We start from the raw sequence: 12,414 nt of genomic DNA on the forward strand, positions 1-12,414 counted from the left end.
CTGGGCTTACCTGTTTGCCAGGAAGGACTGCGGAACTGGGAGAGGAGAGAGGAGGCGGAGGGGCCAGGCTGGGGGCCCCGGGATTCCAGGGCCGAGATGAGGTTCATGACGGAGGCGTCGGGCCCTGCTGAGCCCGCGTGGTGGAGGCCAGTGTCGAAGAGTCCAGAGAGGCCTGGCCGGGAACAGGGGGTAGAGTCAGCCAGGTGGGGATGCGTAGGGCAAGGTCAAGAGAAAGGGAAGAGGCCAAAGGCAAGATGGATCAGGAAAAGGAGGGGAGGGAAGAGAAAAGGGCAAATTCAAAGAGAAAATGGACAGAACCAAGCTAATGAGACAGGAATGAGGGGAGGGAAGGGGGAAAGGTGAGACAGCAAAGCAAGACAGCAGGCAATCCAGTCATAAGGGGAGGGGGCCCAGGTAGGAAATGGTAGACAAAAGCGTAGAAAAATCTAGAAGCGAAAGAGCCAGGGTCAAAAGAGCAGAGTCCTCAGTAAGGACAGGAGGGAGACCAAATTTGTGTATTTCTAGCAAGTTAGAGCAAAGGACGGTACGACTGGAGTCTCAGAAAGACCAGAGGACGAATCAAAAGGGATTGCACCACGTGGGAAGATTCAGAGAAAAAGATGGGAAAACAAAAAGGGAAAGAGCCAATCAGGAGGGTCGAGGGTCAAACTGGACAGCATCACGTCATTGCCGGTACCCCGAGGAAGCGGGAACCAATCAGAAACCTTGGAGGCAAAGACAAGGGGGTAAAATAAGGCAATGGGGCAAAATAAAAAAAAAAGAGGGCGGGCCAGATAATTGGAGCCAATCAGGAAGAAAGGGAATCAGGAAGAAAGAATTCAGAGTTGCAAGGAGCCAAAATAGGGCAAACCCAGAGGGAAATAATTGGGGTGGGCTGGAGAGAGGCGGAAAAGCCTGGAAGAGAAGGTGGGATTTGGGGGCTGACGGGACGGGGCCAATTGGAGCGAAAGGGGCGGGACGAGGCAGGGGCGGACGAATCCGGCGAGAAATGAAGCAGGGACCAGCAGCCTCAAAGGCAACCAATCAGAGGAGACACAGCAAGGGGCGGGCCACGGCAAGGGCCACGTCCAATTAGGAGGGGCGGAACTTTCAAAAGCCAATCAGCTGCCTCGGGAGGAGGGTTAGCCCAAAAGGGGCGGGATGGGGGCCGTACCTGCCGGGTGGTGGTTGGTGGCATAGCTTTGCAGTGGGTGGGGGGCCGCGTAGGCCTGGCGGTGTAAGATGTCCGTCTCGGGGTGCGAGGTCCTGGAGCTGCCATAGACCAAGCTGGGAGGAAAGGGTAGCGTCAGGGGGTTCTCCCGAGCTGCCTTCTCAGAAGGGAGCTCGGGAAAACCCCCGGGGAGTTGGGGGGACACTTCAGCTGACCGGGGTGGGGGGTGTTAAGCTAAGGAACCTTCGGCCTTAAAGAGGAGAATCGGGGTGCCCAACTAAAGAGCCACAGAAATGGCCCCCACTCCAGACCCCGGATAGTCACGTTTACAAACAGGCATGCTCAGAGACGACACTAACACAGAAGAGGGTCCAAGGCAGAGGAAGTGTCTTGAGGGGCAAATGTGAGTCCTCCCCCATCGACCCCACCGACCACCCACCCCAGCCCCCGTGCCGGCGACACAGGCCGTAGGGCCAACCCCAGAGGTGCACATGGACGCCCCCTGTTCCGTAGACACATGGGAACACAGGCCTTGAACTTCGTGGGGTGGTGCAAAACAAGTTGGGAGCAGAAGGCAGATCGGTCCCCAAGCAGCAGCGGTGGCGGGGTGGAGAGAAGGGGGAATAAGACCCGGGGAAAGTACCAGGTACAAGTGTGAACAAGAACATCCCCGGGGGTTGAGGTTCAAATGCCTGGGCCCGTGCAATGCCAGGTATGTGTGCAAGCGGGTATCCAACTCACCCGTGGGGAAGAAAAGATATAGACGGAGGAGTCCCACATGGAAAATCCTGACACACTTGGGGTTATGCCCTGGTGGGAAACCCAGGTGTGTTGGGGGGGAGGTGCTCAGGGTCAGGTGAAGTGTGAAGTGTGAGGGCGCCACACCAAGAAGCAGCAGGAAAGGGGCAGGTTCACAGGTGAACACGCTGCCAGCCCCGCACGCACAGGGCCCACGCTCATACACACAAACACCCGGGAAACATGCGACTCTTCCCATGCAACAGCCCCAATCCGTGGCCGGACTCAAGAGGGCAAACCCTCCACTCCTTGCCATCAACTAGGATGCTCTGCCTTTGTGGGTGGGGGCATTAAAGGGGGTGTGTCCCAGATGCCGGACCCCCCCTTACACACACAACCCCAGCTTAGGAAGGGGGCGGGGCCCCGTGCCCACTCTGCGCGCGGAATTTCTTTGGGGGGGCGCCTATCGGCGCGGCCTCGCATAGTCCCGGAACAATAGGACCTGAGAGGGGGTTCGCGCCCCCCAGATCTGCGTTCTAAGTCTTCTCTTCTTCCCACCTTTGCAAGAGCAGTGCCTGGGGCGCAGGGGGGAGGGTCACCAAACCGGGAATCCAAGGATGGGGGGAAGTCCAGGCCTTGCTTCGCCAGTCCCTCCCACCTTCCCAAGGCCTTCCCGTCCGAAATTGTTTTGCACCCCCATTTTCCCGCTGCAATTCTCCCTTTGCATGCCGGAGCTGGCTTTGGCGGAGTTTGCAATTTGCAAACTGGGGCGGCGGCGTTGTTACAAACCAAGGAAGGCCGCTCCCTTGCAAGCCGGAGGGGAGTTTGCGATGCACGCGTCGCCAGGCGGGCCCGGCCCGGCCCGGCTGGGCTCCCACCCCTTGGCCCCTTTCTCCAGGCCACCCTCAGCTCCTTACCTAGCTTTCGCTGACCTCTCGTAACTCCATCCCGCCCCGGCGCCGAGCGGGTCCCCGAAGCCGGCGCTGGGGTAGTTCCTGTCCATGAATTGGCCGCGGTGGAAATTGGGGGGAGGGGGAGGGAGGGAGGGAGGGAGGGGGCGCGCGCGCGCTCTCCTCCGCCGCCGCTCCCTCCGCTGCTGCTTTTTTTTCCCCCCTTTTCTCTCTCTCTTTTTTTCTTTGCAGCCGCGGAAGGCCCGGGAAGGCCCCGGGCGGGGGAGGGAGGGGGCAGGGGCGGAGGGGCGGGCAAGGGAGGGGGTGCAGTCGCTGAGCCAAGGAAGGGGGAAGGGGGGTTCCCCCTAGAGGAGGGAAGGGGGGAGGAGGGACCCCGCTGTCTCCGCCTTTGCCCCGGCGCTTGTGAGAGAAAAGGGGGGGCGCGCGCTTGGGAGGGGGCGTCCCGGGCGGCCCCGGGGTGGGTGCAGGCGATGGGTGCTCGCTCTCTCGCCGCCGCCGCCGCCGCCTCCTCCTCCTCTGCGCTCACGGTGCAGCCATCTTTGCACAAGGCGGCTGGGGGAGGGGGGAGGGGAAGGGGGGGCGGGCGGCGGGGTGTCTGGCTGCGCTCCGCTTCCTCCCACAATCCCGTGCAAATGCAAAAAAAAAAAAAAAAAAAAAAAGAGAGAGAGAGAGTGAGAGAGACTGAGCGGGGCCTGCGGGTGTAGGGCGCGTTTGCACAGAAAACCAGTTCTCATGCGCCCGAGATCGCGATTCATATCATTAGATTTTTTTTTTTTTTTGCATTGTTCCTGCTTTATTTGGTCTCCTTTCCGAAGGGTTTTTATTTAGGGGAACAGCTCAACTCCAGCTCCTTGAGTGTAGTGCGAGCCTGCCCGCACCGAGCACACTTGCGAATGTGCCCCCTACTCTTTCTCTGGGTTACGAAGCACCCCTGTACCACACGGGGAGTGCACGAAGACACGCGTGTGCACAGGCAGGGCTCTGCGTGTGCGTACCCTGTGGCACTGGAGGGGATGGTCAGGTCATCTGCTCACACATAAGACGGCATAGCCGGGACTTCGCTCCTGGGTACGAGTTTCCCCGTGCGTCTGCCTACCACGGGGGCGGGATTTGACCGGTGCCCTCAAGATCAGGAGAGGGTGGGGGCCCGTGAGGGACCAGGACACAGGAACATGTTGCCGAGAACATACACGCGGAAACGCGTGTGCCAGGGCAGGCCTCGGGCCGGACGACCCCTATTCCCACTATCCGCCCTCTCCAAGTCCAGCTTCGGCGTCTACGAGGCCTAGGGGCTTCCGGAATCCGGTATGAATCAGGGTCGCGGTTCGGAGAGCCGGGTCTGAAAGCTCCTCTTCAGTGAGGCCTCCTGAGGCTGCAAGAGGAGAGGCACACTAGGGAGTCAAAGATCCGGCTGTTTTTTTCCCCCCCTCAACCGGGACCACTCCGACCGCCCTTGGCGTCTCAGCCAATCCCGGGCCCTCTGGGCACAGGCCCCACCCTCCTATGCTGCTCCACACATACAACGCTGGGCCACGCCCCTAGACGATTGCATGGGGCTCCGCCCCAAGCCCCAAGCCCCGCCCTAGATAATAAGGCCCAAATTTCAAGTCCCGCCCCTGAGCCCAGGTTCCACCTCCAACAGTGCCCAACCCTCTGCGCCCCGCCCCCGGGCAGAAGCCACGCCCCATACCTGCTGTAGGGGGGTGGAGGTGCGTCGTGTACCCCAGAGGCTGCCAGCGCCTGCTCATAGGTGGGGAGGCCTGGGGGTGGGGGTGGAGGCAGGGGCGTCGATGGGCCTAGAGGGCTCAAAGGACTCAGAGGGCTGATGACCCCGGCCCTGGGGACAGCAAAAGTGCAGTTAGCAGAGGCAACTTACAGGATACCTAGACTTGGGAGAAAAGGGATCTAGAAGACAGAGACTCTGAGGCTGACACTGGGACAGAGCTGGAAGGGAGGTGAACCTGGGAAAATGAGGGTCACCTTCAGCCTAGCCCTACACACAGAAAAGCGCCTCAAATGACAGGCAGCTGAACACAGGCAGACACAGAAATCAGCAACCAAAGACACACTCTTATTCAGACACACTCATGTGCACCAGATACAGGCAGAGCAATGGAGAAAAAGACAACCCTGCCGAGTTCATGGCGCACACCTGTAGCTCTAGGTCCTCGGGAGGCTGAGGTGGGAGGATTTATTGAGCCCAGGAAATTGAGGCTACAGTGAGCTGTGAATGGGCCACTGCACTCCAGCCTGGGCAACAGAGTGAGAGACCTTGTCTCTCAAAAAAAAAAAAAAAAAAAAACCAGGCATGATGTCTCACACCTTTAATCCCAGCACTTTGGGAGGCCACGATTACCTGAGGTCAGGAGTTCAAGACCAGCCTGACCAACATGGAGAAAACCCATCTCTACTAAAAATATAAAATTAGCCGGGTGCAGTGGCACACGCCTGTAATCCCAGCTACTCAGGAGGCTGAGGCAGGAGAATCACTTGAATCCGGGAGGCAAAGGTTGCAGTGAGCAGAGATCACGCCATTATATTCCAGCCAGGGCCACAAGAATGAAACTCCGTCTCAAAAAAAAAAAGCCCTTCAGAGAGGCAGGCCAACACACACAGTAACAGACAGAACTCAGCCCATCCATATAGACAGGAACACAACACAGATGCACTCCTCATCAATTTCCCACCCCCACTCAGGTGCTGTACTTGTCACCACTGAAGCTCACATTCCACAGATGCCCAGAGACCACAGGCTGCACAGTCACAGCCCACCAGATACAACATCCAGAGTGGTAATCCCATGGATACTGGTAATCCCAGTACCACAAAGACAGGCCGGCAGCAAAAGCTGATAGAGATCCTACTGCAGTCTAGACAGACAGAGCGACAGACAGATGCCAAAACCAGACACAAGCCAGCTCACAGACTCACTCTCCAAATGACTGTGTCCTCAGTCATTCCTCAGTGCCCACCTGACCCCAATCCTTAGCACATCTCTTTAGGTCGACCGTTCCTCCCTCCCCTACTCTCCACCGCCACCCCCTCCTCACTGAAGCCCCCTTACTCTTGGGGACAGGGCTGGTGGCCTCGGCGCCGTCGCCAATGCAGATACCAAAAGGCTCCCAGGCCGGCAAGGACAATGACCAGGATGCCACATGTCAGCCCCACAGCCAGGCCTGCCACATCCACTCGTCCATGCCCTGCAGGGAAGCAGGGAAGGGGAACCACTGTCTTGGGAACTGTCACCCACCCCAACATCAAAATTCCTTCCCACTGAGGGAATAGACGGACCATGAAGCAGGCAGAGCTGGGGTCCCTTCCTAGCTCTGTGACCTCAGGCAATTCACCTCATTCCTTTCTCTGAGCCTCCACTGCCAGTTCTGTAAAATGGGAACCATAAAGCCAGGCGCGGTGGCTCACACCTGTAATCCCAGCTCTTTGGGAGGCTGAGGCGGGCGGATCACAAGGTCAAGAGTTCAAGATCAGCCTGACCAACGTAGTGAAACCCCATCTCTAAAAAAAAAAAAAAAAATGGGAACCATAACCCCTACCCCACTGTGAAAATTTAATGAGATCAGGCCGGATGCAGTGGCTCATGCTTGTAATCCCAGCACTTGGGAGGCCGAGGCAGGTGGATCTCTTGAGGTCAGGAGCTCAAGACCAGCCTGGACAACATGGTGAAACCCTGTCTCTACTAAAAATACAAAAAATTCGCTGGGTGTGCGGGTGAGTGTTCGTGTGCCTGTAATCCCAACTACTCAGGAAGCTGAGGTAGAAGAATTACTTGAACCTGGAAGGTGGGGGTTTCATTGAGCTGAGACCTTGACACTGCCCTCTAGCCTGTGAAACAGAGAAAGACTTTGCCTCAAAAAAAAAAAAAAGGTCAGGAGCAGTGGCTCATGCCTGAAATGCCAGCACTTTGGGAGGCCGATGTGGGTGGATCATGAGATCAAGAGTTCAAGAGCAGCCTGGCCAAGATGGTGAAACCCCATCTCTACTAAAAATACAAAAAATTAGCTGGGCGCGGTGGCGCGCACCTGTAATCCCAGCTACTTGGGAGGCTAAGGCAGAAAATCGCCTGAACCCGGGAGGTAGAGGCTGCAGTGAGCCGAGATTGTGCCACTGCACTCCAGCCTGGGCAACAGAGCAAGACTCCATCTCAAAAAAAAAAAAAAAAGAATCAAAAAATTAACTGGGCCTGGCTGAGGCCGGTGGCTCACACCTGTCATCTCAGCATTTTAAGAGGCCAAGGCAGGTGAACTCCCTGAGGCCAGGAGTTCAAGACCAGCCTGGCCAATATGGTGAAAACCCATCTCTACTAAAAATACAAAAATTAGCCAGGTGTGGTGGCGCACACCTGTAATCCCAGCTACTCAGAAGGTTGAGGCACGAGAATCACTTGAACCTGGGAGGTGGAGGCTGCAGTGAGCTAGGATTACACAACTGCAACCCAGCCTGGGCAACAAAGCGAGACTCTGTCTCAAAAAAAAGGTTTAGCGGGGCCTGATAACACATACCTGAGCCCAGGAGTTAGAGGCTGCAGTGAGCTAGGATTGTGCCACTGTACTCCAGCCTGGGTGACAGAGCAAAACTCTGTTTCAAAAAAGAAAAAGGAAAATAAAAAACAAATACAAAAAATAAAATGCAAAAAAAATTGCAAATTTAACTGGTGGGGGGCTAGAAGGGAGAGGTTCCAGTGTTTTCTCTGGTAACTGTCCACTCTGGAATGCAGTTCCTTTTTACCATCCAGGCCATGGATTGGCAAGGCCTGAACTCTGAAGGAAGAACAGAATCGACAGGAACGTTTCTGAGTTTACCAGAAAGCTGGAAAAAATTCACTTAACAATGGAAGAATTGGCAAGGCATAGTGGCTCATGCCTGTAATCCCAGCACTTTGGAGGCCAAGGCAGGAGGATCACTTGAGCTCAGGAGTTCGAGAGCAGCCTGGACAACACAGTGAGACCTCATCTCTACAAAAAAAAATTGTTTTAATTATCTGGGTGTGGTGGTGCATTCCTGTAATCCCAGCTATTCAAGAGGCTTAGATGGAAGGATCACTTGAGCTGCAGTGAGCCGTGATGGTGCCACTGCACTCCAGCCTGGGCAATAGAGCAAGACCTCATTTCAAAAACAACAAAAAACAAATGAGGAATTTATGGACCCCCCCTCAAAAACATAACTAAGAATCTAGAACTCCTGTTTGACCTGTTACTAAGGTGCAGCCCTGTTTGTAATCCAAGGCTTCCAGTCTAAGGACAAGGGGGTACAGGGAGCCGCCGGGCTTGGGGAGGCCTTGCTACTGCTTGCTCCTGGGGAAACTTCTATGGGCACTAGGTAGGCGGGCTTTCCTCCAAAAGTAAACCCCAGACTTTTTTTTTTTTTGAGATGGAGTCTCGCTCTGTCCCCCAGGCTGGAGTGCAGTGATGCAATCTCAGCTCACTGCAACCTCCACCTCCCGGGTTCAAGCAATTCTCCAGCCTCAGTCTCTCGAGTAGCTGAGATTACAGCGCACATCACCACGCCTGGCTAATTTTTGTATTTTGAGTAGAGATGGAGTTTCACTACATTGGCCAGGCTGATCTCGAACTCCTGATCTCAGGTGATCCACTTGCCTCGGCCTCCCAAAGTGCTGGGATTACAGGCGTGAGCCACTGCATCTGGCCGCAGTAAACCTCAAACTTTTGAGCCCCTTTAGAAAAAAGCACAAGTGCAGCTTCAGAAGGCAGGTTCTCCTGATTTGAGTACCTTCAGGTGGATTCAAGGAGCCACCAGGCCTTGCGAGGCCTGTTGGGAAGGAGTTACCTCCCCTAGCAACCAGGCTCCAATGTGAGGCACCAGTCCAGACCTAGGGCCTGTTGCTAAGGTGCATCTACCCCTAGCAACTGGGCCACAAGGGGGTGGGGCATCGGGGGCCCAGAGGGTGGTCCTCCAGTGGGCAGAAGGCCTTGGGTCCTGAAGCCTGGCTAGGTGTGGTTGCTAGGGAGAAGGCCTCCTTAGCAACGAGGCAGCTGCTGGGATGGGGCTGTGGGGGAGGGGAAAACAGCCAGGTACTGCTTCAGGCTTCTTCGTCTGGTCTGGCCTGGCCAGGCCCCGTTGCTAAGGAGCAGCCCCCCTTAGCAACAAGGCTGCCAACAAGATAGGGCCTCGGAACTCGGAGGAGGGGTTGTGGGGGGCAAAATGGGCAGGTGAGGACAGGCAGGCTTCCTCCCTTGGTCCTGTTGCTGGAGGGCAGTGTCCCCAGCAACCAAGCTGCCGGAGGGGCTGGTCTTTCCACTTACTCTGGACTCAGGTGGGGCTGCCCACTCTGAGCCGAAGGCCTGACAGACCACGTAGCTCTATCCTTTCTCTCCACTGACACTTTTCCCTTCCTAGGGACACGGGACCTGTATCCAGTAAGATGTGGTGGGGCCTGGCACCTGTCATCCCAGCGCTTTGGGAGGCTGAAGCAGGAGGACTGCTTGAGACCAGGCATTCAAGACCAGCCTGGGCAACACAGACCCCGTCTCTACAAAAACTACAAAAATTATCATTGTGGTATGTGCCTGGAATCCCAGTCAATCAGGAGACTGAGGTGGGAGGATCGCTTGGGCCTCGGAGGTTAAGGTTGCAGTGAGCCAAGATTGTACCACAGCACCCAGCCTGGGCGACAGAGAGGGACCCTATCTCAAAAATAATTAAAAATAAAATAATAATAAGACATGGGGGGCTCCTCAGACAAACAAGGTCTTTTTTTTTTTGAGACAAAGTCTCGCACTATCACCTGGGCTGGAGTGCAATGGCATGATCTCAGCTCACTGCAACCTTTGCCTCCCGGATTCATGCAATTCTCTTGCCTCAGCCTCCCAAGTAGCTGGGATTACAGGCACATACCACTACACCCGGCTAATTGTTTTGTATTTTTAGTCACTATGTTGGCCAGACTGGTCTTGAACTCTTGATTTTGTGATCCACCTGCCTCGGCCTCCCAAAGTGCTGGGATTACAGGCGTCAGCCACAGTGCCCGGCATCAAGCTGGGGTCTTTTTTTTTTTTTTTTTAAAGACGGGGTTTCACCATGTTGGTCAGGCTGGTCTTGAACTCCCGACCTCAGGTGATCCACCTGCCTCAGCCTCCAAAGTGCTTGGATTACAGGCGTGAGCCACTGCGCCCAGCATCTCTTAAGGGAGGGAACTCCTTTAGCAGCCAGCTTCAGGGAGCACAGAATTGCAGGGCAGACAATTCTTGTCCCTAATTTGGGGTGTAGGACATTGGTTTGTCCTCCCTGGGAAGGGGCTGCGTTAGCTGCACAGAACAAAATGGCTTCAGCCCCTCACTCACCTCCTTTCCCATTGTAGATGTAACTCTCCCAAAAGTGCTCCTTGAAGGGAGAGGAGTGGAAAAAAGAGGAAAAGCGGCAGTTCAGCTGGGACGTTCACAACCCAAACGAGCCCACCCTGATTTCCGAGACGGGGAGGAGGGAGTTGAGGGCCAGAACATCCCCGCAACCTCCCCACAGGTACAGAGAAGATGGGGGCCCTAACCTCCAGGGTCTTGAAGCCCTCACCGTGAGAGTGTCATCCTCAAAATACTCCCTGGCCTCTTCCCAGGAACACTTCTCTTCCAGACACTCCCGTTCCAGGTTCCCCGGTGTGAACAGCTCCAGGTCCCAGTGATTGGCTCTTCGAATCCGGGTATGGCGACTCAGGAAGCTCTGGGCCTCTGGGGGACCCAGGAAGACTTCTGGGCCCGAAGATGTGAGGGAGAGAAAAACGGAGGGTCCCTAGGGCCGGAGTCATAGGGGGATGGGGAGCAGTGGGGTCCTGGAGGAAGGAGTAGGGGCTGGGAATCCAGACTCCTGGGTCTGAAGGAGGAAAGGACCGGGCCCTGGATTCCTGGAAGAAGAGGGGACTAGAAGCAGGCATTCCTGAGTCGGGGGGGGGGGGGCCAAGGTCAAGTGCCTGGACACTACTTCCCCCAGACACTCACCTTGGTCTTTCTCCCCACTGGGTGAAGTATCGAGGCAGGTGGTAAATCCCATGTATAGCAGCAGCAGAGAGGGGTGGCCCCTCATATTTTGTGGACACCTAGAAGCAGGTGTGTTACAGCTGACAAGGGCCTCAGTCCCTGGGTAGTGAGGCAGTGTCTCTCTGACTGGCCTCTGTGCTCCATAATGATAATAACAGTGGACAGTTACACAACCAGACACTGGTGCCAGACACTGTTTACCTATATATACTCATTTTACTTTTCTTTTCTTTTGAGACACTGTCTCACTCTGCCAATAAGGCTGAAGTGCACTGACGCTATCTCAGCTCACTGTGACCTCTGCCTCCTGGGTTCAAGCAATTCTCCTGCCTCAACCTTCTGGGTAGCTGGGATTACAGGCGCGCATCACCACGCCCAGCTAATTTGTGTAGTTTTTTTTTTTTTTTTTGAGACGGAGTTTCGCTCTTGTTACCCAGGCTGGAGTGCAATGGCGCCATCTGGGCTCACCGCAACCTCCGCGTCCTGGGTTCAGGCAATTCTCCTACCTCAGCCTCCTGAGTAGCTGGGACTACAGGCGCGCGCCACCATGCCCGGCTAATTTTTTGTATTTTTAGTAGAGACGGGGTTTCACCACGTTGACCAGGATGGTCTCGATCTCTTGACCTCGTGATCCACCCGCCTCGGCCTCCCAAAGTGCTGGGATTATAGGCGTGAGCCACCGCGCCCGGCCCCAATTTGTGTAGTTTTAGTAGAGATGAGATTTCACCATGTTGGCCAGGCTGATCTCAAACTCCTGACCTCAAGTGATCGGCCCACCTCAACCTCCCAAAGTGTTGGGATTACAGGCATGAGCCACCACACATAGCCAGGAATCCTATTATCCTCAATTTTAGAGAAGAGAAAACTGAGGCACGGAGAGGTAAATTAACTTGCCCAAGGTCACACAGTGTGCAAGTGTGAGAGCCAGGATTTCAGTGAAGGCAGTGTCCGCCAGAGAATAGAGCATGGAGCTTATCTTTTTCTCCATGTGTCTACAGCACCCGACCCAGGTGCTCATAAACATGTCCATTGGTGATCTGGACTCTTCCCTTCCTGGTAATTTCCACTTGTGCTTCTGTGTTCATTGTCACATCCATGCACAGACAACAAAGATTACGACAGAGGCAGAGGCCAGGGATTAAATATATTATTGGGGGACCTAAGAGGGCAGGGGCCCTGGACTCCTAAGCCTAGGAGCCCCAGACTTCTGGGTCTCAGAGGGGCGGGGAGCCAGGATGCCTGGGTCCCCAAGCCAAGCTCTTCCTCCAGGAACAGTCACTTACCTGCCCAGACCTGTGAGCATTGCCCCTTCCTCTTTAATCCGGACCTCTGGCCCGCTACAGCCACCTGTGAAGGGGGACAGAGAAGAGGGGAGGGGTGAGAAGGGGCGCCCCACTCCGGGTAACCAGGCCCGATCCCGGTTTCTGGCAGAGGGGCGGAGCTTGTTATTACCTGCCCTGGGCGGGACTCAGGTAAGGGACAAAGTATTTAAAGGGACCTTAGGATAAAGGACTTAAAGGCCGGAGCTCCCTGGGGGAGCCAAGGCGTCGAATACCTTGGGGCACCTGGGAGATGGGATTCGACCCGCCTC

At 55.6% G+C, this 12,414-nt stretch overlaps 2 protein-coding genes across 3 annotated transcripts in view; both read right to left on the minus strand.

The window, feature by feature from the left end:
- The window catches only part of PRR12 (proline rich 12), a 40,382-nt gene extending 37,451 nt beyond the window's left edge, over positions 1–2,931 (minus strand). Inside the window, 3 exon segments of the mRNA XM_012460832.3 lie at positions 11–172; positions 1,175–1,287; positions 2,827–2,931. Coding sequence (XP_012316255.2) covers positions 11–172; positions 1,175–1,287; positions 2,827–2,912 — 361 coding nt within the window. The 5' untranslated portion in view covers positions 2,913–2,931.
- A 590-nt stretch (positions 2,932–3,521) lies between these two features.
- Positions 3,522–12,414, minus strand: part of PRRG2 (proline rich and Gla domain 2) — a 30,539-nt gene continuing 21,646 nt past the window's right edge. Inside the window, exons 3-9 of one of the 2 annotated variants that reach the window (XM_064381047.1) lie at positions 12,107–12,170; positions 10,785–10,882; positions 10,363–10,538; positions 10,137–10,176; positions 5,885–6,020; positions 4,511–4,657; positions 3,522–4,192 (exon numbers count right to left, since the gene is read on the minus strand). In XM_064381047.1, coding sequence (XP_064237117.1) covers positions 4,174–4,192; positions 4,511–4,657; positions 5,885–6,020; positions 10,137–10,176; positions 10,363–10,538; positions 10,785–10,882; positions 12,107–12,126 — 636 coding nt within the window. In that variant the 5' untranslated portion in view covers positions 12,127–12,170 and the 3' untranslated portion in view covers positions 3,522–4,173. Of the gene's footprint in view, positions 4,193–4,510; positions 4,658–5,884; positions 6,021–10,136; positions 10,177–10,362; positions 10,539–10,784; positions 10,883–12,106; positions 12,203–12,414 lie in introns of those variants that run through there. The other variant, XM_064381048.1, reaches the window with a different exon arrangement.

This window comes from Aotus nancymaae, unplaced genomic scaffold (genome assembly GCF_030222135.1).
Source record: "Aotus nancymaae isolate 86718 unplaced genomic scaffold, 86718_ANA_hifiasm-v0.15.2.pri h1tg000028l, whole genome shotgun sequence".
Lineage (NCBI taxonomy): Eukaryota > Metazoa > Chordata > Mammalia > Primates > Aotidae > Aotus > Aotus nancymaae.